The sequence below is a fragment of the Lissotriton vulgaris genome, chromosome 1_2, assembly GCF_964263255.1.
Source record: "Lissotriton vulgaris chromosome 1_2, aLisVul1.2, whole genome shotgun sequence".
In the NCBI taxonomy this organism is placed as follows: Eukaryota; Metazoa; Chordata; class Amphibia; order Caudata; family Salamandridae; genus Lissotriton; species Lissotriton vulgaris.
Window position 1 is genome coordinate 98,886,119 of NC_141686.1, and position 26,787 is coordinate 98,912,905.

Below are 26,787 nucleotides of genomic sequence, written 5' to 3' on the forward strand. Positions count from 1 at the left end.
TTGTCGACCTTAAGGCTGGTTTTGTTCCCTGTAATCGACTATGGGCCAAACTTTCAGAATGGGGTATCCTAAACCAATTGCTCAACATAATTAAATTGTTCTATACTAACACATGGGTCCAGATCAAAGTCGGAGACGGCAGAAGCACAACTTGCCGATTTGAAACTTAGAGTTGCCTAAAACAAGGTTGCGTTCTTGCTCCATGCCTTTTAAATCTTTTTTTGGCCTACCATTACATTTTAAAGAAGTTAACGCCCATTCACCTACCTTCTTAGGCCAAGATATCAAATACGTACAATATGCTGACGACACCATTTTCTTAAGCCACACTGCATAGGCCTAAGAAGATTAGTTGATTCTTTTAATCACTATATCCCCTCTAATGGTCTACAAATAAATACCAAGAAGACAAAAAAAATGAGAATAGGTGGTATAAAAACAGATGAGAAAGATTGGAAGATAAACGGGTCACATATTGAAGCTGTGAAATATTTTAAGTATCTAGGAATAACATTTGACGATAATCTGTCTTTTAGACAGCATTTCACTAACCTGAAAACAAAAACAACAGCTTTGTCCCTTGCTTTTAGAAAGGTGAGGAATAAGTTGTCTTGTCCAAACCATGAACATCTATTAAAGGTTATGAAAGCATATCTGATCCCTTCTCTGGCTTACAGTTCAATGATTTTTCATGGGAAAGACGCAAAAATCCTTGATGACCTACAAATAAAAGTTTTTAAATCAGTTTTTGGGGTCGCTAGGTATATGGGGCATGCCAATGTCAGATTGGAATTTGGTTTGAAAAGGCAATCTCTGGTACACCAATCTGCCTTTTGAAAATCGTTATATTCCTTGTTTTGTTCAGACCAGGGCACCCTTGTAAACCAATGTCGGCAGGAGATAATAAGGTATGAGCATGCTATGAGTTGGAGAGTCTATCTAAGAAAGAGTTTAAACTATTTTAAGTGTCCGCTCTTTGAAGAAGTCAGGAGTAAAGCGGTTTACAAGCAGATAATACATCGGTCTGTCACTCTTCTATTGAGTCTTTTAGATAAGGATGAGCTCGCAAAAAAGAGTCACTTCTGGTCAGTTATTAACTCATTTAACAAATTAGAACCGCAATCATATCTCATGACCCATTTAAAACCCTTTTAAGGAACAAATTTAAGTTTTTACGGTTTTGGAGATATCCCTCAAAGGACGGAATCCCTCACAATTTGTAGAGTTATTTTTTTTTGTAGAAAAGAAGCTACTAACCAAGTCCGATTCCCAACATCAATCGCCTGCCTAGACTGATAATGATTGTTATCACAGGAACATGCCACTAAACCCATTAATGCTAAAACGAAAATTGTTCCTAAAGTCTTGTTCTAAAAGGTTTTAAATTGTTTATAATAATTGGGAAAACAAATTCGAGATTTTTAAATGGCTTAAAAAAAAGAAAAAGAAAAGAACATTTTAATTGTTCGCAACAACTGGCCATATCTTAACACATGGACAATTATCTATTTTGTGTGGGTACGTTCTGCCAAGGAGAAAACAATTTATTTTTAACAACAGTTTTGAAAATGTCCTCTAGCCGTTCGATTCTGTACAACTGCACTTTAATTATCGCTGCTAAATATACGTCTTTGCACAATTGTACTTCAATTATCGATTGGCACAGGCACTTTTAATTATTGCTGCTAACCTTTCAGTATAAAGTTTTATATGTGCTCTATCGGCAAAAAATAATGCTCTTAACCGATTGTGTTTTATTCTCGATTGTGATGATTTTATTAATCAACAAATAAAGTAATACTAACCTCCAGTGATCAAGGCTTTCAATTTCACATGGAGGTAAAATGACTGGGACAGACAACTGACAAAGAGCAAGATGATGTGGCTGTCTACACAGTACAGGGTCATTCATCCTTCAAGCACACCATCACAACAATCAAAGCTACAGCAAGGTGCCCAAAAGTGTACTCTCCAATGAGTTTAACTTCTATATTGATTACACTTAAAGTGTCATCTGAAACAAACAAGTTTGTACTGATATGTGCTAAATCAACAGCTTGGATTTGATTAATCAAACCAGACTAGTACGGTCTAATGCAACAAAAAACCGAACAAATATCATAAAACTAGCGACGCACAAAAAATTATATAGGCATCTTACATCTTCTGACTGGCTTGTTTTCCGTCTCTTCCCTACACCTTCAGATTCTTTTTCTTTCTTGTCCTGTGAAACAAAATCACACAAAGTGGAGATTGTCACTGTTTAAGAAGCCCAAGCTTGGTATAACAATTCAGCAGTTGGCATGTGCGGTGCAGAACTCATTTCTCATGTGCGACACAGAAGACTAGTACATGTAAAAACAATCATTACTGCTGCAAAAAGGGATATTTCAGAGGTGAGATAAGCTGCTCATCCAAGACCAACAAAGACAGGCTGCACCAAGCACAACATCCCAGATAGATGAATCTAGAAGCCAACCATGAGGTTCCAGCTCAAGGTAAAGTTATTAGGCAGAGTTTGACCACAAGTTAATACATTAACAGGACCAAACAATGAGGCCGTAGAAACATCTCCATGGGTACTGTCCAAGATACAAAAGGTGTGGAGGCAGCAAGAAACCAAGATCTACTGCAAAAAGTCACTCATTGATGGTAAAGAATGAGACGTCTGGGAAAAACTCATTGGTCCATCTTAGCTCCAAAGTACGTATCAAACATTTTTTTTTTTAAACAATAATAAACCCGCAAGAGGGAAGTTTCATGTCATTCCAGAGACAGAACTTTATTTATTAGGGCAACACTGAACAATGTCAGTAAAGTGCAGACCTCTCCTGGTTAACAGCAATATCTATTGTGAGTTAACTGAACTTCTAGCATGGTGTATCAACTTCCCTTTCAGGTACTAGACACAGATGTGCCGCCTTCATATTAATGCTGCACAATATGCTGTAGCAGGGCAAACTGAGAATGAAATGCTGAACATAGAGGCATGTCATGAGGTAAACCGATATTGCTATTCACTGTGAAAAGGCCTCAAGTAAATTGTGAGCTGCTTGAGATGAAGTGTTAACAGAAATACTGTGTTGTAAATCCTCCTTCCCTTGCTATTGACCATCTAAATGATGCAATGACTTGGGACACATTGTATACTCTTTTGAATCTTAAATAATAGAATTGGAAAAAAATAATAAAATGCTGACTTCCTAGCCTTGTGGCAAGTGTGCAGTAACAAGGGGAATTGGAGTGTGTGAAAGGGCTTTAAAAGTGCATGCCTGTGTAGAAGCACAAGTGCTTGTATTTCTCAAACAAGGATATGTTCTACTGCAATTAATATCCTGCAATTATTAAAGTGCTTTATGTAGCAATTGAGTACTTCCCTACCCAGTCCTTTACAACGATAAATGGGCACCAAATATACAATGGCGCTTTCTTATCACAGAGTCAAAAGAAGAGCAAAACAAAGAGACTTTTCAAGTATAGAAACCCTCCTCCAGTCCTAATATAACATTTTAAGGGAGAATTTCAAGCATTTCAAATATGCAGTAATCCACGGAGTATGATAATGTGGAACTCCAATTCATTTCAGAAACCAGGATGTGATAAGGTGCTACGGGAAGATTGCACATTGTCCTACGCACATACTTATACGGTATAAGGTACAGGGAAAAGTGATTTGCTAAAATTAACTTTTTTTGGGTCAAGTGCCAAAATTAGAATTCAGGAATCAAGTTTCAAGGTCAACAACATAGCCACAAGATCACATCACAGACATGTTAAAAGCAGATTTCACATAACCTGCTTACTCCCAGATTAAGTTGAAAGCTTCCAGTTTAGGTTGATGATCCGGGGCAGATAAGGAAGAATATAGACAGATCAACTTGTAGGACTCTTCTGCTCTCTGAGACTTCCATTTAATGTGTATGTATTTCATTCAATGAAGAGTTAAGTTGTTTAAATTCAAAAATATTTTTCTTGAAAATAGTCAAGAAAGGGCATCGATATGAGCCAAACTGTCATACACCTTGATATTTTGCACAACTCCACTCCTTAGGAGACCTCAGCAAAGTACTGAAGTTTTTCTTTTTACCCTATACTCATGTGTTTCGATTGTTAGGACCAGTGTTTCTAAAGTAGTCTAGACAGCACACAACTGGGTAAGTCTCCTATAAAAAAGACTGACAGGCTGCCCACATTTGTGACCACTTTTCATCATATACAGAAATTTGAACTATTTTGTGGCATGAAACCCCAGGATTAAATCATCATGTTTTACTGTGGGTGGATGGAGTTGCCTTTGGACGGAGCAGTTAGACACTAAGTTAGCACTAGTCCTGCCTGCAAGGTCATTGCATAAGTATCATGAACACATGAAATAGTTCCAAGTGTCTATGAGGCCTGCTCGAGGGTGAGTACTGCCTTGACTGAAGTGCTACGAGAATCATTGCCACGTTCACATGTCTGTCATGTCTACCCATGCGTCCATATTCTCCTCTCACTTCTCCGTATACTTCAAGTTCAGCTGCTCAAAACACGATCGCACTTCTTGTTAATATTTACTAGATATTTTTTTTGTGTGACTGAGTGGTGTGCATGGTGAGTTGGTGCCTTACAGAACCCAAACTTCACCAGCCGGACTCCATACGTCTGCAGAGATGTCACCATACTATCAATCCGAACCATAAGAAACAGGCTCTAGTATGGAAAATCACTAGTGAGTGGTCATTGGCAATTAAGTATTTACAGATAGATGGGGAGTCCATGTATGATGGGCCATTCGTTGACATACGAGATAAAGTTGTCCTGCGTCATAAATGGACAGCTTATCTAGTACTTTTTTGCACTGTTGTACTTGTAGTTTAGGTATTCACACTAGAAGTAGGGCTAAATGTTCATTGAATGCGAAGAGAAAGCAGATCCACAAGACTGGCCTCAAAGTAACATTCAATCTTTACCCATTTTTAGGTCACGTGCCTAACGTTGCAGTGCACAGCACAGCTCGCGCAGCCAAAACATTTCCTAAGGGAAAAACTGGGTTTGGGTAGCTGACCTAGGAATCGCACACGCCTGTGCATGTGATTTTCCTTTGGTGCTACCCGATTGGCCTTTGCGTGCGTATTTTTTTTATAAAAGACTGCACGCAATTGGCCACAGGCAGGGGCATTGCTCTGCCCATGGCCAGTTGATGTCCATTCAATCAATCATCGCATTTATATAGCGCACTACTTACCCAGAGGGTCTCAGGGCGCTGCGGGAGGGGGATCTGCTACTGCTCGAACAACCAGGTCTTGAGTTGCTTCCTGAAGGCGAGGTGGTCCTGGGTCAGGCGGAGGTGGGTGGGGAGGGAGTTCCAAGTCTTGGCGGCGAGGTAGGAGGAGGACCGTCTCCCTGTGGTGGCTCTACGGATGCGGGGGGACAGCGGCGAGGGCGTGGCTGGTCGATCGAAGCTGGCGTTTGGGAGCGTAGAAGTTGAGGCGGCTGTTGAGGTATCCTGGGCCTTGGCTGTGTAGGGCTTTGTGTGCGTGGGTGAGGAGACGGAAGGAGATTCTCTTGTTGACCGGGAGCCAGTGCAGGGCTCTCAGGTGTCCGGAGATGTGGCTGCGACGGGGGATGTCCAGGATGAGTCGTGCTGAGGCGTTCTGGATCCGCTGGAGTCTCTTCTGGAGTTTGGCGGTGATTCCGGCGTAGAGGGTGTTGCCGTAGTCCAGATGGTTGGTGACGAGGGCCTGGGTGACCGTCTTCCTGGTCTCGGTGGGGATCCACCGGAAGATCTTACGTAGCATGCGCAGGATGTTGAAGCACGACGAGGAGACGGTGTTGACTTGTCTGGTCATGGAGAGGGAGGAGTGAAGGATGAAGCCCAGGTTGCGTGCGTGGTCTGTTGGTTTGGGTGCGCTGCCTAGGGCGGGGGGCCACCAGGAGTCGTCCCAAGCGGCGGGTGAGGATCCCAGGATGAGGACTTCCGTCTTATCTGAGTTCAGTTTCAGGCGGCTGTTCTTCATCCATTCGGCTACCTCTTTCATCCCTTCGTGAAGGTTGGCTCTGGCGGTGGCGGGGTCGTTGGTAAGGGAGAGGATCAGCTGGGTGTCGTGGCGTAGGAGATGATGTTGAGGTTGTGCTGGCGTGCGATGTCTGCAAGGGGGCTCATGTAGATGTTGAAGAGGGTTGGACTGAGCGAGGAGCCTTCAGGGACGCCGCAGATGACTTTGGTGGCTTCAGATCTGAACGGAGGGAGGCGGACTCTCTGTGTCCTTCCGGCTAGGAAGGAGATGATCCACTCCAGTGCCTTCTCCTGGACTCCGACGTTGCTGAGGTGTTGTACTAGGGTACGATGGCAGACAGGGTCGAAGGTCGCGGAGAGGTCGAGGAGGATGAGGGCCGCTGTTTCTCCGTTGTCGAGCAGCGCTCGGATATCATTAGTGACTGCGATCAGGGCGGTCTCGGTGCTGTGGTTGGCCCGGAAGCCAGACTGCGAGGGGTCGAGGGATCCGTTCGTCTCGAGGAAGGCGGCCAGCTGCTTGTTGACGGTCTTCTCGATGACTTTTGCAGGAAACGGGAGCAGCGAGATGGGGCGGTAGTTTTTGAGGCCGGTGGGGTCAGCCGATGGCCTCTTGAGTAGAGCGCTGAGTTCGGTGTGCTTCCAGCTCTCCAGGAAGGTAGCGGTGTCGAAGGAGGTGTTGATGATGTCCCGCAGGTGGGGTGCGATGACAGCGTCGGCCTTGTTAAAGACGTGGTGAGGGCAGGGGTCGGTCGGAGATCCGGAGTGGATGGAGTTCATCGTGCGGACGGTGTCTTCGGTGCTGATCGGAGTCCAGGCGCGGAGGGTGGTGGTGGGGGGCGGCGGTTCGGTCGTGGTGTTCGTCGGTTGAGTGCTGAAGCTGTTGTGTATGTCAGCGATCTTGTTGTGGAAGTAGGAGGCGAGGGAGTTGCAGAGGTCTTGCGAAGGGGTGATGTCGTTTCCGGCGTTGGGGTTGGAGAGCTCTTTGACGATGTTGAAGAGTTCTTTGCTGTTGTGTGCGTTGTTGTCCAGTCGTTCCTTGAATGCAGTTTTCTTGGTGGCGCGGATGAGTTGGTGGTGTTTTCGGGTGGCGAGCTTGAGGGCAGTCATGTTGTCGGGTGTTGGGTCTCTGCGCCAGGTTCTCTCGAGGGCTCGGCAGTTCTTCTTGGAGCTCTTGAGTTCGTCGGTGAACCATGGGGCTTTCTTGCTACCGGGTCTGCTGGGCAGGGTCCTCAGGGGGGCGAGCTCGTCTGCGCAGTCGCTGATCCACTTCGTGAGGTTGGTGGCCGCCTGGCTAGGGTTCGTTGTGCTGGTGGGAGGGTTCATGCTCAGGGAGGACGCGAGCTGGTCGGCTGTGATCTTGTTCCAGCTCCTGCGTGCAGCCTGTTGCTGGTGGTGGTGGATCGTGGTCCTTGCGAAGCTGAAGTGGACGCAGCTGTGGTCCGTCCAGTGGAGTCCGGTGGCGTGGCTGAAGGCGATGTCCTTGCTGGATGAGAAGACGGGGTTGAGTGTGTGTCCGGCATAGTGGGTGGGGGTGGTCACCAGTTGCTTGAGTCCCAGGTTGGCGAGGTTGTCCAGCAGGGTGGTGGTGTTGCGGTCGTTGTTGTTCTCCATGTGGAAGTTGAGGTCCCCGAGGAGGATGTTGTCAGCGGAGCAGAGGGCGTGCGGGCTGATGAAGTCGGCGATGTCTTCGCTGAATTGTGTGCGTTGTCCCGGGGGTCTGTAGATGAGGGTACCTCTGAGGGTGGTCTTGGGTTGATGTGGACCTGAAAGTGCAGGTGCTCGGCGGTAGCGAGGGTGTCGTCGGTGTTGGTCGTGATGCGGATGGTGTTCCTGTGGACGATGGCGATGCCTCCTCCAGTGTGGTTGATGCGGTCCCTCCGGATGATCTTGTAGTCGTCTGGGATGGCGATGGCTATGTCGGGCGCTGAAGAGGCGTTCATCCAGGTTTCCGTGAGGAAGGCGACGTCTGGTGACGTTGTGTCGAGCAGGTTCCAGAGCTCGACGGCGTGTCTGTGGACGGAGCGGGTGTTGAGCAGGATGCACTTCAGGTAGTTGCTGCGGTTGCTCGTCGAGGTCTTGAGTACTGCTGGAGTGGTGCAGGTCCGGATGCAGGTGAACTTGCAGGCGTTGCAGCAGAAGGGTCCGTGGGTGCGTCTCGGGTTGGCTCGGTAACAGCCCGGGAGTCGGCCGGCGTTGAGGGCGTTGAGTTCGGTGGCGTTGTAGGTCCGGCGGGTGGGCTGGTGACGGCGAGGGCCAGGGCTCCTGGCACTGGGCACGGTCCGGGCGCAGACGGGCTTACCTTTGGCGCTCATTCGGTGCTCCCGCTGCGCGAGGCCGCTGCACGGTCGCTCTGGGGGCGTCATAAGTAAGGAGCCTGGGAGGGCGTGTCAGCTGGGCGGCGAATGGGCTGGTGGTGGGCGGGTCCGCAGGGGGCAGCGGCGGGAACCCTGGGCGGCGGGCACTCCGAGCGTGGCAGCAGGGGGGTGATCCGGGCGGCCCAGCAGTGGCTGGGTCGCGCTATCAGCAGGCAAGAGGCAGGCAGGAGACAGCGGCAGGCGTGGGAGGCAGGAGGGGTGACCAGGCCTCTTGGAAGGCGCAGTGGTCCATTACGCTCTTGGTGCGTGTAATAGACACCAATAGCCCATGTGGTTTTTTCAATTATCGTGCCCCGACACGGGCATGTTAACTGAAACCACATGGCTCGCTGTGGCGCGCACGCACCACTTGCAAGCTCCTGTTTGGAACCATTTCACTGTGAAGCAACCCGGCCGAGGATAGCTGTGTCAGCGCAGGATCCCCGTGTGTGAGCTCGTGCTGCGGCTCTCCGCTCCGGCGCAGAGCGGGCTCGCGAGGATGGCCAGCCCGGGGCTCGAGCTGGCCGGGAAGCCGCTGCAGGAGCTGGCCCCCGCGGAAATCTTCAGCGAGGAGCAGAAATGGATCGAGGTGAGTGTCAGCGTGAGCGGGCCTGCCCTGGCAGCCCCCGCACAGTCAGGTTCGGTGTCCCCTTTGAGCTTAAACTATATCTTCAACATAAAGTTAAAAAAAAGCCTTAATAGTACCTTTTCTATGCCCCAGAAAGTTGGTAAGCAATGGGCAAGACTAAACGTGCCATTACCTTGTAGTGAGAACGTTTTCTTAAAGGGAGCCCGTGGTCTGAAAAAACACAGATCGTATAGGAACATTTTATAAAAATGGTTACAACCCACAGGTAATTGGTTTTCTAGAGGCACAATCACTTATTTTAATTAGTTTTATAAAGTTACTTTTAGACTGTGAAACCATTTTATGTTTGCTCCTCGCAATAGAAGTTTAAACTTTCCTGAGACTCAGCCGACACAAAAGTGCATGTTTCTATAAACACATGCTTGGAGGCGAGCCTTCTGTGTGTTTTCAAAGAAGCCCCACGTACTTCTTTCACTCACCGCAAAGGGGAAGGTGTGTCTGACCCTTGCGATGAACTAAGTGTAGAACATCAAGGTTACTAGTCTCTGGGGGGGCGTGGTTGACAGCCAAACTTGGCGGTTGTCTTTTAGACAGGCTCCGGACCGGAGATGTAAAATCCTGAATTACACTTGCACACTGCTGTTAAGCGGCCACCAAATGGGTGTGTGAACTGCGGTGACAAGCGAGGAGACTCGTTACCGTCTGGGTGTCGCAGACAGCGAATCCGACGGAGATCAGGACGCCAGAGGTTTAAAGACGCACTGTCCCGTGATGTGAGAAAGGCTGTGGTGAGACTCGAATCTGCGCTCTGGGGAGTACCCTTGCCGATATGGAGGTAGAAACGGCTCTATACAGCCTGGGCCCCCGGCTGCCCCGTTGTCGTCTGAAATTATGCGAAGTGGAGGCGGCAGGCACTGAAGCGCGGAGCGACGCGGGGAGTGTGGCAGCAAGCTGGGCTGGAATCTACGCGACCTCGGGGATGTGCGGCAGCCTGCTCCCTGACTGCGTAGTGAGACACAGTACGTTGGGTTCTCGTGCAGCGCCCTTACTGGGATATCGTTATTAAAGAGGCGCAACCCAGAGAATACTCTGGAGGAGAGAGCGGCGTTGCGGAGGCTGGATAGTGGTGCGGTGCTGGGACGGAGCCACCGCTTGCGAGCACCCTAAGTAAAGCCTCTGGGAGGGCGGCGCCTAAAGACGTTGAACAACTGGCATTGCGCCTGCGGAGACAGTGTGGTGGAATTGCCCGAACACTCCTGAGAGAGAAAGAGCAAAAATTTTGTCAGTACCTCGATGGAAGTGGTATTGGGCAGTGTGAGATGGTAATGCTGGCCCCATCTGCTATATTGTGGCAATACTAGAAAAGAGGGCCGTATAGAGAGTCTCCTGGCTCAAGTGTCGCATTACACGGCCCTCGGTAACCACTGTGGATATGACACACACAAATGGTGCTGCTGCTCTGACACTAGTGTGGATGTGCTAATTATCAACACGCGACGGAAACAGACAAGTTGGGGCACATCAAGACCGGTAAACTGTGCAGTGGACTAAAGGTGTGGAGCAGGCGGTTGGATGGAGAGACGCGGTCCGGTGTGGGTCTTGTGTGTGAATCCGGGTACTGTGGTGGGCTACTGGGAAAGACGCTGCTGAGGAGCCTGAGAATACACGGGAAGCACGCTGTTATCCCACGGTCGCTGTACCCACGCTGACCGCTGCTCAGGAGAGCTACAAGATGGGACGCAAAGGGGTGCAACAATTGGACCACGGCGGGCAAGACTGCGTCCCGGACACGGCAGACCCTGCAAATACTAAGGCTGGACCTGAGAACGCTCCGCCGACTGCAGCGCCTGCATCAGAGGACAAGTTGGATCTCATCCTACAAGAAGTGCGTGAATCCAGAAAAGCGGTTGAATCCCGAATAGGAACCCTGTCGACAGGCTTGAATTTGCTCCGGGCGGACCACGCTAAATTGGCAGATAAGGTAAAAGGGAATGCTGTGACGCTGGAGGATGTTGTCCCGAGACAAGCACAGACAAGACATTAAGGTCACACAACTGCTGGAACAGGTGAATGCCCTACTGGATAGGGTAGAAGATGCAGAAGGACGGGCTCGATGTAACAAGATCCGCGTCATTGGCCTGCCCGAAAAAAGCAAAGGGAATGACGCAACAGCCTACCTGGAACAGTGGTTCCGAGATCACATCACCAACGAAGGCCTATCAACGCAGTATTGTATAGAGCGAGCGCACAGAATACAGACTGGTCGCCCAAAACCTGGAGCTCCCCCCCGGCCTTTTACTGCAAAAAGCTCGTGAATCACCTCCGATAAACTTTGAAAACACGAAGATTTCACTATATCCTGACTACACTATGCTGGGTTAGTGACAGCGTTTCTCATTCATGGCAGTTAAGAAAAAGTTTAGGGACTTAAACCTGAAGTATGCACTGTTGTTCCCGGCGCTGCTAAAAATCCTGCATGACGGGGGGCGTGGTTTAGCCGGCAACAATGGTGGTCGTGTAGAGCGAGAGCTCCGACCAGCCGACCACTATCCTGAGCACTTATCCTGGCCCTTGGCATCAAAAGAGACGCTGCTTCTCCTCTCGGGGTCACCTGTCCCGGGAGATCCTCCGGTGGTGGCTGAGGCGAGATACCGGCTCCGGAAGGGCGCGCTGCGATCCAGCGAGGTGGAGCAGCCTACAGGGAGACGGCGGGGTGCAAGCCGGGACCTAGATTTCCTGGTTGATCCGGCGAGGCTCGCTCAGCCATCGGCGCACATGGGGAGGAGGGGTCCCAGCTCAATCCAACGCCCCCGGGGCGTAGTGGCCCCCCCGGGCCCGGCGGACCGCGGAGAGACGTTGCCATAGGAGCGGGTGAGCAAGCCGATAGGTAGACAGTGATACACCCCGAGGCGGCACGGCGGGAGCGGCCGCCATTTTGAGGCACACCAGCCATCCTGAAGAGGCGTTGGAGGAGGTGTCCCGCTATACCTAGGTGACCTCCCCACGACTCTCACCCCAATATACGACATGTTCCGTCACTTCAAATACGTGTCCGGATTGGCCATTAACGTAACAAAATCGCATGTGTTCAGAGCGCACAGAAACGGCTCTGTTGATCGCAACCGAGGAGCTTAGGAGTGTTCTGGATGCCAGGGGGAAGGCCACCTTGATTTTGTTAGATCTATCGGCGGCCTTTGACATCGTAAACCACAACACTCTTCTCGTCCGGCTCGAGGAGGCTGGAGTGCACAGGTCAGCTCAGGCCTTGCTAGCATCCTTTCTATCTGACAGGTCCTTTACGGTGGAACTGGGAGAAGCAAAATCTAAACCCTTTAGGTCCCCTTGTTGGGTGCCCCAGGGGTCATCACTAAGCCCCACACTTTTCAACCTTTACGTGGCGCCCCTGGTGGCCATTATCAGGAATTGTGGCTTTCTCCCAGTTTCATATGCAGATGACACTCAAATAGTGGTCTCGATCCCCAACAATACTCTAGAAACCGCGACCAGGTTCAAACACTGTATGGAACAGATCACTTGCTGGATGCAGTCTAACTGCCTCAAGCTGAACGGAGACAAAAGTGAAGTGATGCTGCTAGGTTCTGGCTTACAGTCCTGGTCCCAGGAGTGGTGGCCAGACAATCTGGAGCAATGCCCATCACCAGTACACAAGGTAAAATATTTACGCATACCCGTTGATGACAAACTGTCCTATGAAGAACAAACCAATAAGCTATCATCCTCGATCTGGTTCATCCTGAAGATGATCAGGAAACTACTACCTTTCATCCCTCTGAAATTATGCAAAACAGTAGTAACAATGCTGGCTTTATCGAGGCTAGACTACGGTAATGCGCTTTATGCGGGGATTCAGACCCAACATATTACGAAACTCTAATGCTTACAAAATGCAGCAGCACGGTTGGTGCTGAACATACCCAAACAAGAACCAATAACCCAGGAATTAAGAGCTCTGCACTGGCTACCCATGAAAAACAGAATAAAATGTAAATCCTTGTGTCTGGCATACAAAGCCCTACAAGGTGTAGGCTCTCAGTTCCTAAAAACTCATCTGGTAAGGTACCAGCCCAACAGGTCATTGAGATCCAGTAACCTTAACCTGATCCAGGTCCCCAGATATAAACAACTCAGCTGGGGAGGGAGAAGCTTCCTGCTGTTTGCAGCGAAGGCTTGGAACCAGCTTCCAATCAAGAACCGCCCCTCTTTACTTTACTTTCGTAAAGAGATAAAAACATGGTTATTCAGTTCGGGTTAGCCGTGCTCTGGCTGAGCAGCTCGACTCAAGTACTCTGATTTAGCGCCAAGACACCCATGGGCATTCGCTGCGCTTTACAAATCCATAAATCAAATCAAAATCAAATAAGAAACTACCAGTATAGATTTTGAGGACGCTCGACTAGCGGTAGCCCCGGATACCTTTAAGTATTTAGGTATACAGATTTACAGGACTCAAGCAGACATGCTTGAATGTAATATGCATAAAGCAATCCGGGCACTGTGCTCAAGTATTGTATTCTGGACAGCACTGCCCCTATCAGTTATGGGAAGGGCGGCCCTAGCAAAAATGGTGGTTCTGCCACGGCTTTTGTATTATTTTACCAACCTACCATTAATAGTAACACACACTACGTTTAAGTTATTGAACACATTGCTCATTGACCTTATCTGGGGTAATGGCAGAAGCCGCATAAGCCTGAAGAAACTTCAAGTGGGCACGCAGATGGGTGGACTGGGTGTCCCGGATTTACGAGCATACTTCTATGCATGCCAGTTACAGTGGCTGTCCTATGGGGCAGCGGGACGCAACCTACAGGAAATAGGTTTCACAGAGGTGGATATCGACAACGGTGCGCTACACACACTGTTGTTACATGGCAGCCAGCCCCGGAGAGATACCCCCCATTGCTGGCCACAGCGCTTAAATGTTGGAAGGCAGCGCTGAACTATATACAGGCACCTCAGGCGTATGCAGGAAACGTCCCATTGCTGGGGGTTCCACTAGCGGGAGGCAGACTCACGAAGCGCAAATTGTTACCATGGACAGAGGCAGGGTAAACACAAGGTCTGATTTATTTGGGGATGGGTTGCTACTAGATCACGACACCTTTGTAAATGAAACTGAGTCCCGGCACAATTATATCTAATACACGCTGCACTGGTACAATACATAAAGAAATATTGGGCTCCGCACAGAAAGGAACCCTCAACTAACGACTTGGAAAAATGGTACATTACATGGGAAGAGGCAGACATCTTATTAAATGGCTTTATAAAGGACTTAGATCGCATACCTCAGCCACTCTAGACACACTGAGAATTGCATGGGCGGGCGACATAGATAGGGACTTCAGCGATAAGGAATGGTTAAAAGCACTGGAGCACCCAAGGAAGGCATCGAGAAACGTGAAATTCAAGTTTATACAGACCATGGTCTTACACAGGGCTTACCTTACTCCGCACATGCGGGATAGAATGTTCAATCAAATACAGCACTGCTGCCCGAGATGTTTGTTAGAAAGTGCAGACCTACTCCATATGTTGTGGGCTTGTCCGAAACTGAGGGCGTACTGGGACACTATTAGACACAAAATAGGAGGAGCGGCAAACAGTGAGATACAAAACACAGTGGAGGAGTGCATTTTGGGGTTACACAAGCAAATGTCCAAGTATAAAGTGCAGTACCGTTTCGTGGATCTAGTACTAATATTAGCTATACATAACATCACGATGAGATGGAAGTCACGGAAACCCCCGGACGTATTGAATTAGCACACTGAGTTGCTGCGTTGGAGCATGGTGGAAAGTACTGAGTTACGTAGGGAGGAACTTAGGGGCTTACGAAAAGTACCAATAGCACTGGAGTGGGACACAATGCTAGATGCTGTAAAGGAAGTGGAGGATGTGTAAGCCCCAATACGTGCTCTATACCCATATGCCCAAAGGAACACCTGTACCTACACCCGGGGCACATACAAGACTGATATGTATGAGTGCTTGAATGTCAGGCCTAGACCGCTCCCTATGTGTACATAAGTCAGAGAGGGTACAAGAAAGACAGGGGAGGGAAGGGGTTGGGGGATTCGGGACGGTTAGAAATGTTAATAAGCTGGGGGATGACCACCAGACATGTGCATGGATTTGCTGTTAAATAGCATTGTCAATTTAATGTATGAATATATAATGTGCAGTCACGCTGTGGTGGTTATCTGGTATTGGCGTATATCTGAAATGAGAAGTTTGAGCGGATATATGATATGCACCATGTTGCTGTAATGTATTAAACTGAAAAGTCAATAAAATGTTTTAAAAGAAAAAAAAGGTTACTGGTCTCTGCTGTGAAGTTACACACCTCTCCGGGAGGTTGCTGTGGACAGTGCTGCAGGTGCAGTCTCACCTGGGCACGGGAGTTCGATGAGCCCTCTGCTCTCCAATTATGGCAGTTTTTATTGCCTTGTGACAACCGTCTCTGCGCCTCAGCGCCTCTGCCTGTTGAAGGACTGGTAGGGGCATGTTCAGCCGGACAGCCGTGTCTGTCCAAGTCTGGGGGCGTAATGCAGACCTCTGCAGCTCAGGGTTGCCCCAACCTCCACGGCCCATCGTTCAGCCTTAGGCCTAGAAGTGTTTGTAAGATATGGGTGTTTTAGGGGCCCATTGTCGCATACTTCAGGATGGAGGCGCACCCTTTTGCGTTAAACCTCTGCCGATGTCTGACCCCGGTTGGAAGCCTGTCTATACCAGTGGTCAGCTCACAGTGTGACTCTGCTGCTGTGTCTGGGTTCGTGTGAACAGCCCAGTGCTTGGGCCTGTCCCGGGTCGCGGAGCAAGTCAAGTCAAGTCATTAAATTTATATAGCGCACTACATACCCAGAGGGTCTCAAGGCGCTTGAAGAGGGGTGGGGAATTACTTGTCAAATATCCATGTTTTAAGTTGCTTTCTGAATGCCAGGTGGTTCTGAGTAAGGCGAAGGTGAGTGGGAAGTGAGTTCCAGGTTTTAGCTGCCAGGTAGGAGAAGGATCTACCTCCCATGGTGGTTTTGTTGATGCGAGGTACAGAGGCAAGGGCTTGGTTGGATGATCGTAGCTGGCGGGAGGGGGTGTAGAAGGACAGTCGTGTGTTGAGGCATTCGGGTCCGATTTCGTAGAGTGCTTTGTGTGCGTGGGTTAGGAGCCGGAAAGTGATCCTCTTATTGACGGGGAGCCAGTGGAGGTTTTTCCGGTGACCAGAGATATGTTCTTTACGCGGGATGTCTAATATGAGCCTGGCTGAAGCGTTCTGGATTCGTTGGAGTTTTTTCTGGAGTTTAGCGGTAGTACCGGCGTAGAGGGTGTTTCCGTAGTCCAGTCGGCTCGTGACCAGAGCGTGGGTGACCGTTTTCCTAGTTTCGGTGGGGATCCAAAGAAATGTTTTTTTGAGCATGCGAAGAATGTTGAAGCAGGATGAAGAAACGGCGTTGACTTGTCTGTTCATCGAAAGTGAGGAATCCAGGATGACGCCCAGGTTCCGTGCGTGGTCCGTCGGGATGGGTGCTTTTCCAAGGGCTTCTGGCCACCAAGAGTCGTCCCAGGCAGAGGGAGAGGTACCTAAGATAAGGACTTCTGTTTTATCTGAGTTCAGTTTCAGACGGCTGTGTTTCATCCATTCGGCTACTTCTTTCATTCCTTCGTGTAGGTTAGTTTTGGCGGTGCTAGGGTCATTGGTGAGTGATAGGATCAGTTGAGTGTCATCCGCGTAGGAGATGATGTTGAGGTTGTGTTGACGTGCGATGGCCGCGAGGGGGCTCATGTATACGTTGAAAAGGGTGGGACTGAGTGAGGACCCTTGGGGTACGCCGCAGATGACTTCAGTGGCCTCTGAGATGAATGGTGGGAGGCGGACTCTCTGGGTTCTTCCGGTGAGGAACGAGGTGATCCATTCCAGTGCTTTTCCTTGTATTCCGATGTTTCTGAGGCGCTGTAGAAGGGTGCTATGGAGGATGGAGCAACCTGTGCGGCTCAGCCGGGAGCGGCCGCAGCTCATCTGGCACTAGAGGCTTAGAGCTGCGGGCATCTCGGTACCAGGAGCCGCAGACAGCCCGGATAAACCCTTACTGGGTGGGCCCGATGATGAAGCATGCCATCAACTAGGTTGGTGGGCGAGGGCTTCATGAACTCACCAACAAAGTGCCCAGGACAAAACTAATCAGAGTCTTGATACTAATGGTCATACTGAGCTAGTCTTCTTTGATAATACATGAACTATTATATTGTTATCACTGTTGATTTACAATGTACTTGACAAATTTAATTTTGTCCAAATACAATTTTTTAGATCTTGAAGCTATTGCGTTGACTTCAATAAAGCATCTTTAAACAAACAAAAGAGAAAACCGACTTCAGAAAATCAGCAGTCCAGAAGAGGCACCAGACCAGTGGAGTAAAGATCTTACACTAAGAAACATTACTTTATGTAACCAAGTTTGCAGCCATCGGGGGCTAAGGGATAATTGGGAGGTTGCATTCTGCCTCCAGAGAGCTAGAGACAGATCTTAAGAATTATGCTTTATAAATAACTGATGAGAGGGGGGACATGGGGTATTTAAAGGCACATGATATTTATAAGTCAGTGTTAAGCCTAGTGTCTTGTTGGTTCCAAGTTGGGACCATTCTGGTTAGAAGAGAGGTAAAAGTGTATATGTAAAGAGGACTATTTATAGTGGGTGGAGTAGGAAGGGTGTGGTCTTAGCTGCGGGAATAGTGGGTGAGTTTGTGTGGGCAAAAATGACTTGTGGAGATTCAGGTGTCCCCTGCTTCTTGTACAACTGTGGAGGGGGCTCCACAAAAGAGAAATGGTAGTGTAGAGAGGCTGAAGCTGAGCATCCAAGTGTCAAGTATGATTACAATCCTATCCAATGAGGGTGAGCGTCCTGCAATCATTGTGGACCCTTCAGAAATGCTTTTGATAGGAAACTGTAACTGTATAGTGATAGATTACATTTTCCAAACCAGCAGTTTGCTCCAGCGAAAATATTTAAACGGTCGGAGTGGACATACATTTTGCCACTCATGCAGACTTTCTTTTTCTTAGATCATGAGACAAAGGCAAATACAGGAAAATACCTTCACAAATAAGGGTACTTTCGACATGTTTCCATGTAGAATGATATAACATTGAATATGAAGTTTCCAGCTAGGAAACTGGATGGGATCATGCCCCATTTCATCAACCGGTAAAGCAGATTTTGTAGGATGTGCGATTTGGAGATGGAGGGAAGCATTATTGTCTGCAACACTGAAGAGTCACTTGCTAAGGCATATATATAGTGGATCCTCCAATATGCCTAGAAAGGGAACAGATCAGGTGTAGGTTTCTGAAATGGTCTGGGAGAGGTAAGAGGAGCCATAATCAGGGGGTGGATAAATGGTCTTGCAAGTCGAGATACAGCGAAGCACGGAACAGGGTTGCCATCTCTCGTTTATTTGCTCTCTACTTTCAGCCAACAGGCAACACGGATTACAGAAAATAGGGGAAGTTAAAGGAGCCAAAGCAGGGAGGGATGCCTTGAATCTGCTCACCTTTGCAAATATTAATGATCTAGCTGCTCAATTATATCAGTAATTATGGTTGCACAGTTTGAATAACCACAATTGGTTGTAACTTTAATCCAAGTTCATCAAGTATTAGTTCATTAATCAAAAGATGAGATGCAGTTTTACCATTATCTCCACTGAATTCAAACCTGGCTCAAAAGAAATTGACATTTTTATTGATTTGCATGAGTGCATTTTATAAACATAATGAAAGTGGCTGCCTGTACATACGATTATTACCTGTTCACTTCTATGCGTTATCCAACTTATGATACAGCCCAAATTTGTTATTTTGTCTGTCATTGCACCTTGTATGTGAAAATTGTACAATTCCATGAATCAATCACATAATTTGTATAGCGCACTGCTCACCTGGAGGGGTCTCAAGGCGCTGGGGATGGGGGGGGGGGGGCGTCACTGCTCAAAAAGCCAGGTCTTGAGTTGCTTCCTGAAGGAGAGATGGTCCTGGGTCATCCGTAGGTGGATGGGGAGGGAGTTCCATGTCTTGGCCGCCAGGTAGGAGAAGGATCTTCCTCCGGCGGTGGTTCTGCGAATGCGTGGTACGGCGGCGAGGGCGAGGCTGGTCGATCGTAGCTGGCGGGTGGGTGTGTAGAAAGTCAGGCGGTTGTTGAGGTACTTGGGGCCCAGGTCGTGGAGAGCCTTGTGTGCGTTGGTGAGGAGTCTGAACGTGATCCTCTTGCTGACGGGGAGCCAGTGCAGGTCTCTCAGGTGAACGGAGATGTGGTTGTGTCGGGGGATGTCCAGGATGAGTCGTGCGGAGGCGTTCTGTATGCGCGGGAGTCTTTTCTGTAGTTTGGCTGTGGTTCCCGCGTAGAGGGTGTTCCCGTAGTCCAGTCGGCTGGTGACGAGTGCCTGGGTGACCGTCTTCCTGGTTTCGGTGGGGATCCATCGGAAGATCTTGCGGAGAATGCGCAGGGTGTTGAAGCATGATGATGAAACGGCGTTGACTTGTCTGGTCATCGAGAGGGAGGAGTCCAGGATAAAGCCCAGGTTACGTGCGTGGTCCGTTGGCTTAGAAGTGGTGCCCAGGGCAGGGGGCCACCAGGAGTCGTCCCAGGCGGAGGGCGATGATCCCAGGATGAGGACTTCCATCTTGTGAGTTTAGTTTCAGGCGGCTGTTCTTCATCCACTCGGCGACGTCTTTCATCCCTTCGTGTAGGCTGGCTCTGGCGGTGGCGGGGTCGTTGGTGAGGGAGAGGATCAGTTGGGTGTCATCGGCGTAGGAGATGATGTTGAGGTTGTGTTGGCGTGAGATGGCTGCGAGAGGGCTTATGTAGACGTTGAAGAGGGTTGGGCTGAGTGAAGATCCTTGTGGTACGCCGCAGACGACTTTGGTGGCCTCAGATCTGAAAGGGGGAGGCGGACTCTCTGGGTTCCACTCCAGTGCCTTCTCTTGGATTCCGATGTTGCTAAGGCGCTGTGCTAGGGTGTGGTGGCAGACTGTGTCGAACGCTGCAGAGAGGTCCAGGAGGATGAGGGCCGCTGTTTCCCCGTTGTCGAGCAGGGATCTGATGTTATCGGTGGCTGCGATCAGGGCGGTCTCGGTGCTGTGGTTGGCTCGGAAACCGGACTGCGAGGGGTCGAGGGATCCGTTCGTCTCGAGGAACACGGCGAGCTGTCTGTTGACGGTCTTCAATGACTTTGGCAGGAAAAGGGAGGAGCGAGATGGGGCGGAAGTTCTTGAGGTCGGTGGGGTCCGCTGTGTTTCTTCTGGAGGGCGCTGAGCTCAGCATGCTTCCAGCTCTCGGGGAAGGTGGAGGTGTTGAAGGAGATGTTGATGATGTCCCGGAGTTGGGGTGCGATGATGGAGTCTGCCTTGTTGAAGACGTGGTGGGGGGGGGCAGGGGTCGGTTGGGGATCCGGAGTGGATGGTGTTCATCGCGCAGGTGGTGTCTTTGGTGCTGACCGGGGTCCAGGCGCTGAGGGGGGGGAGGGGTGGTGGTGGTGGTGATGGGGGGGCGCTGGTTCGGTAGTTGGGTGCATGGTAGCTGCACAGAAGCTGTTGTGTCGGTCGGTGATCTTGCGGTGGAAGAAGGAGGCGAGTGAGTCACAGAGGTCTTGCGAGGAAGTGATGTCGTTCTTTCCGGCGCTGGGGTTGGAGAACTCTTTAACGATGCTGAAGAGTTCCTTGCCGTTGTGGGTGTTGTTGTCCAGTCGTTCTTTGAGTGTTGTTCTTTTGGTGGTGCGGATCAGCTGGTGGTGTTTGCGGGTGGCGTTCTTGAGGGAAGTCATGTTTTCTGTGGTCTGGTCGTGGTGCCAGGCTTTCTCGAGGGTGCAGCAGTTCTTCTTGGAGTTTTTGAGTTAGTCGATGAACCAAGAGGCTTTCTTGCTGCCGGGCCTGCTGGGAGGGTTCTTCAGTGGTGCGAGGTCATCTGCGCAGTAGGTGAGCCACTGTGTGAAGATGCGGGCTGCTTCTTTGGGGTCCGTTGTGCTGGTGGTAGGGTTCTGGCTGAGGGACGTGGTGAGCTGGTCGGCGGTGATCTTGCTCCAGCTCCTTCGGGGAGCCTGTTGCGGGTGGTGGTGGGTCGTGGTTCTTCTGAAGCTGAAGTGGACGCAGCTGTGATCAGTCCAGTGTAGTCCGGTGGAGTGGCTGAAGGAGATGTGCTTGCTGGAGGAGAAGACTGGGTCAAGCGTTCCATGTGGTCTACAAATAACTACACTACACGAGTAGTATACTGTTCTGGTTAATTAGAAGCACCCATAAAGCTAGAAAGTAATTGTGATTAAACTACATTAATTGTATGCTTAAATATATTTCTTTGACCATCTACAAAGTTCATATGAATGAATTCCAGTTGAAATATTGTTTTAAGTATTTGCTGAATGACCAGGTACTAATGGAAGAACAGCTGCTCCTGTCATATATAGGAGGTTTTCCTGGGTAGCAGCTGAGCTAAGGACCAAAATCCGTAGCTACCCATGCTATATTGAAAAAGAAAAGGAAACATGGATTCTGCGGAGTAGAATATGATGTTTCCAGGTTGAGTTTTGGGGTTTATTGTGTCGCAGTGGATAGGCCCAGCCACACAAGCACACTTTAAAGGGATAAGTGTGGGAACACAATAGTAGAACATTTTTTATTACTAAATGGATTTCTCTACATTTTCGATTTCAAGAATGTAATCTAGCATGCAATGAATAACGTTTGAAAAATGCCCTCTGAATCACATGCTAGAATGGGTACCACAAATTCATGGATGTATAAATAACCATTGCTCCAAAACTCAGTATCTAGTGTATATTTCAGAAATAGATAGAATTCATATACCACTTTCACTATTTATATGTTATCATACAAATTGCTCTATAATCGGTAAAAAATGAAAAACCATTGCAAGAGTCAGCACTGTTGTTGGGGAACCTTGGGTTCTTGGATTTTTATTTTTGTTTCAATTTGTTTATTGAGATTTTCGCATTTCCTGGTACAAGTTGTTATTGCATCATCGGCATGTCATAACATACATTTACGAGCATTTGGTTAACAATTTGTTTTTTCAATGCATTTAGTGGTCTCATCATATATCAATACAACTTGGATAAGGTAGCTTACATCAGCCCGGGAGTCATCTTACAGTTTGACCCAGCATATTTTGCTATGTCGTGCAATGTCTTGATGGGCATGTATCCCAGGGGTGTGGATTGGTGTTTCGCCCTCACCTTTGCCCATGTAAGTTATCCCTAACAGGATTCGGATATGTATTCTTTGGCAGGTGGTTTTAGTTTAAAAAATGCCAAGGAGGGAAAACAAACCAGTGAACTGGGGGAGGGAGGAGGGGTGGAGTACCTTGGGTTCTTGGATAACCTCTAAAAACTACATCTACCTCTACCAGAAGGGTACAGGGGAAGTAATGGTATATTGTTTCTATATATAGACCATCATGACAAGAACTTAACGTGATCACAAATGTCTTTTATTTATTTATTTTTTACTCATTTTCAATGTTTTTTTATTTTTGGGAACAAACCTTGAGGGATCTACCTAAACGATCCCCTGCAGCTTTCTGGGGTCACCCACAAGTTACAAACCTATTTCCACCACAAACTGGAAGTAGGTTGAAAGCACAAATATTAGGGAAAATGGGCTACTTAGAAAATGTTATTTATTTTCTTTTTAATTCAGGTCTGCTTGTTCGTGAAACTTGATAAGATGGTGATTTTAGCACAGCAAACCTTTTGTTGAAACCATTTTTTTTTTCTTGAATAGCACTTTCCCTCCCATTTCTTCGACAAAAAAAAAACTGAATTTAGTTACATTTTGGTTATTTTCTCTGTCTCCTCCGTGGGAATCTACAAACAATGGGCACCCTTAGAAACACATGATGATGGGAGAAAAAGGAAGTAAATATGGACTGGATACTTTGTGGCAAAAACTTATAGCGGTGTAAGTATGAAGTACCTCAAATATCCCAAAAGGATCTCAGCACTGCAGTGGAAAAGTCTGAGCAGTAAAAGGGTTAAATGAAATTGAGAGGTAGTCATTTTGCATGTTCTCTAAAATTAACTTTACCGTTAAGGAAACTTATACAGTTCTTTAAGTGTGAAAGTGTGATGGTCACCCACGCATGTTTTACATGAAGGGTATTATATTGTTTTATGAATTGGCTCAAATGGACTTTTCATCAAGGTTGCCAGAACCTGTGAATTCCCAAGCATGTTTAGGTAGTGGGCTGTGCCCTGGATGCTTTCAATATCTGTCTGCAGTCATCTTGGATTGTAACCGAACCAAACTAAGCCCTGACAAGGCAGGCTGTGAGGAGGAAGACTTGGGTCATGGGGGAGTATTTGACCCTTGCCTCATGAAAGAAGATTAGAATCCTCTTCCAACTGGATCGGTCTCGTTACAGACATTCACGTCGTGTTGCCTGAGCCAGGTTAGAGCTATTAACATTGACTTGGAATGCTCCATTTGTAAATTGGGGAGAACTTGCTGGATCATAAGTACTGGAGGAAATGCATACATGAACTTCATAATGGATTGAAACAGCTTCTTTCGATCCTGAACATGGCCACCTGCTACTGAATAAATATTTGTTGTTGAGATTCAGGGAAAACAGTTCCAGTAGTTTAAAACCCCATCTTTGAAATAACAGACATAGCTGTACTTGTGGCTTTCAAACATTTGTCATCTTGATGCATATACTTGCTCTTGGAAGATATTCCAAAGAGATGTTCCCTCTGTGTTTGATAACCCAGAAGAACAAGTTACTTACCTTCGGTAACGATATATCTGTAAGAAACATTAGTTAGTGTTAGATTCCTTACCTTAGAATATCCCCAGGCGTCAGTCTGGATCCGGAAACTTTTGCGTAGCAGTACCCCTGCGCGTCGGTAGGCGTCGTCTGCAGGCGTCCCCTGCGGCTCCGCGTCCGTCGTCGGCGTCGTGCGCGGTGATGACGTCGCTGGAGTACATAGACGCCGCCTCCGCGCGCTGACGTCAGTTCTTTGCACACAGCTTTTCCGCGCCAGGAGACGCAGAGCCATGAGAGAACCAACACTGGTGCCATGTACAAACTAGGGCCCTGAAAGGGATGACCTTAACCCTAGGTATCAGTTCGCAGAACGGGGAGGATGGGTGGGTTCGGTAAGGAATCTAACACTAACTAATGTTTCTTACAGATATATCGTTACCGAAGGTAAGTAACTTGTTCATCTGAAAGAAACACGTTAGTGTTAGATTCCTTACCTTAGAATACATACCCCAGCAATACCAACCCCGGTGGTGGGTCTGCGAACCAATACAAAACTACACCAGAAAGTCCTGGAGGACAGAACGGCCAAAGAAGCCATCCCTCCGGACTTGACTGTCCAGGCAGTAGTGCCTCGCAAAGGTGTGCAGCGAGGCCCACGTAGCCGCTTGGCAAATGTCCTGCAAGGGGACTCCCCGGCCCAGGGCAGTAGTAGCCACCGTGGCCCGAGTGGAATGGGCCCTCAGCCCAACAGGAGGCTCTTTCCGAGCCAAAGAGTAGCACGCTTTGATGCAGAGGACGACCCATCGAGAGATGGTTCGTTTACAAACCGCCCGTCCCTTCTTCGCACCCACGTAGCCAACAAACAGTTGGTCATCCACCCGGAACTGGCGTGTGCGATCCATGTAGAATGAAAGCGCACGTTTTGGGTCCAGACGGTGGAGCCGCTCTTCATCCTTTGAAGGATGCGGAGGCGGGAAGAAGGAAGGGAGGGTGATGGACTGCCCGATGTGAAAGGCCGAAACAACCTTGGGCAGGAAAGAAGGTCTAGTCCTCAGAACCACCTTGTCAGGATGAATGGACAGGAAAGGAGGTCGGACAGAAAGAGCCTGGAGCTCACTCACTCTCCTGGCAGAGGTGATGGCAACCAGGAAAGCCGTCTTTAAAGTCAGGAGACGGAGAGGACAAGAATGAAGGGGCTCAAAGGGAGCACACATCAGAAAGGTCAGAACCAGGTTCAAATCCCACTGAGGCATCACAAACGGAACAGGTGGAAACATGTGAGTGATGCCTTTGAAGAACCGAGTCACAATCGGGGATTTGAACAAAGAAGGCTGATCAGGAAGCCTCAAAAAGGCTGAAAGGGCAGAAAGGTAGCCCTTGATAGTGCCCAGAGCAGAGCCCTGCTGGGCAAGAGAAAGAAGAAACAGAAGAACCTCCGAAAGAGGGGCAGAGAGAGGATCCACAGCCTTTGCTGTGCACCATGCCACAAATCTGTTCCACCGACAGGCGTATACCGACTTAGTGGAGGGACGCCTGGCTGCCAGAATAACATCACAGACTTCAGGAGGCAAGTCAAATGGCCTCAACTGCCGCCGCTCAATCTCCAAGCATGGAGGTGGAGACTGGACAGGTTCGGGTGGAGGACCGTCCCCTGCTGCTGCGACAGAAGGTCCTCCTGAAGAGGCAGGCGGATCGGGGGACCGACTGACATGCTGAGTAGCTCGGGATACCAGTACCTTCGAGCCCAGTCCGGAGCCACAAGGATAACTTGGGCCCGGTCGCGCCTGATCTTCTTCAGCACTCTGGGCAGAAGTGGTATTGGCGGAAAGGCGTATAACAGACCGCAACTCCACTCGCGCCGAAAGGCGTCGCCGTGCGAGTGCCGTCTTGGAAACTCCAACGTGCAGAACTGATGACATTGAGCGTTCTCTTCTGTGGCGAATAGATCTAACCAAGGCTCTCCCCATTGCCGAAAGATGCCTTGCGCCACGTCCGAGTTCAGACGCCATTCGTGATCCATCGAGCACCGACGGCTGAGTTCGTCCGCCCTGGCGTTCAGAGAACCTGCCAGGTGTTGAACCGTCAGAGTCACGCCCTGACGTTCCAGCCATTGCCAGAGGCGCAGAGCCTCCTGGCAAAGGGTCCACGACCCCACTCCGCCCTGTTTGTTGCAGTACCACATGGCGGTGGTGTTGTCGGTGAACACCTGCACTACACTCCCGTTGACAAAGGGGAGGAATGCCTTCAGTGCCAGACGAATCGCCCGCAGCTCCAACAGATTGATATGGAGCCGGGACTCCGCCGGAGACCAGATGCCTCTGATCTCTGCCTCTCCCAAGTGGCCACCCCAGCCCAGGAGGGACGCGTCCGTCACGACAACGTGCTCCGGTTGGGGAAGGGAGAGGAACTTGCCCCTGACCCAATCGCGGTCCGTAAGCCACCACTGCAGTTGTCTCGCAGTGCCCTCCGAGATCAAGACGTGGTCGGACAAGTTGCCCTGATGCTGGGCCCACTGAAACTTCAGGTCCCACTGCAGAGCCCGCATCCGCCACCTGGCGTGATGCACCAGAAGGATGCAGGAAGCCATCAGTCCCAGCAGCCGCAGCGTCAACCTGACCGAGACTCGGGATAGCGGCTGAAAGATGGGAATCAAAGCCTGAATATCCCGAACCCGCCGTTCCGGAGGATAAACCCGAAACTGCGCCGAGTCCAGAACCGCTCCGATGAAAAGGAGCTTTTGAGAGGGACACAGGTGTGATTTCGGCACGTTGATGGAGAACCCCAGGTCGTGCAAGAGGTCTGCCGTCATCTGAAGGTGGTGGACGACTGTCTGGGGCGAGCCCGCCTTCAACAACCAGTCGTCTAGGTAGGGGAAGACTGAAACCCCTAACCTGCGCAGATGGGCTGCGACCACCGCCATCACCTTTGTGAACACCCGTGGGGCGCTGGTAAGGCCGAAGGGGAGCACGATAAACTGAAAGTGCTCCTGGCCTACCGTGAACCGCAGGTAACGCCGGTGGGCCGGCAGGACGGGGATGTGAAAATAGGCGT

The 26,787-nt window shown here is 49.2% G+C and overlaps 1 protein-coding gene across 10 annotated transcripts in view; it reads right to left on the reverse strand.

The window, feature by feature from the left end:
* MICAL3 (microtubule associated monooxygenase, calponin and LIM domain containing 3) overlaps positions 1-26,787 on the reverse strand; it is a 2,050,293-nt gene that overhangs the window by 1,199,387 nt on the left and 824,119 nt on the right. For all 10 annotated transcript variants that reach the window (XM_086952901.1, XM_086952911.1, XM_086952910.1 and 7 more), the window contains one exon: positions 2,162-2,224. In XM_086952901.1, the coding sequence (XP_086809027.1) occupies positions 2,162-2,224 (63 nt within the window). The remainder of the gene's footprint in view (positions 1-2,161; positions 2,225-26,787) is intronic.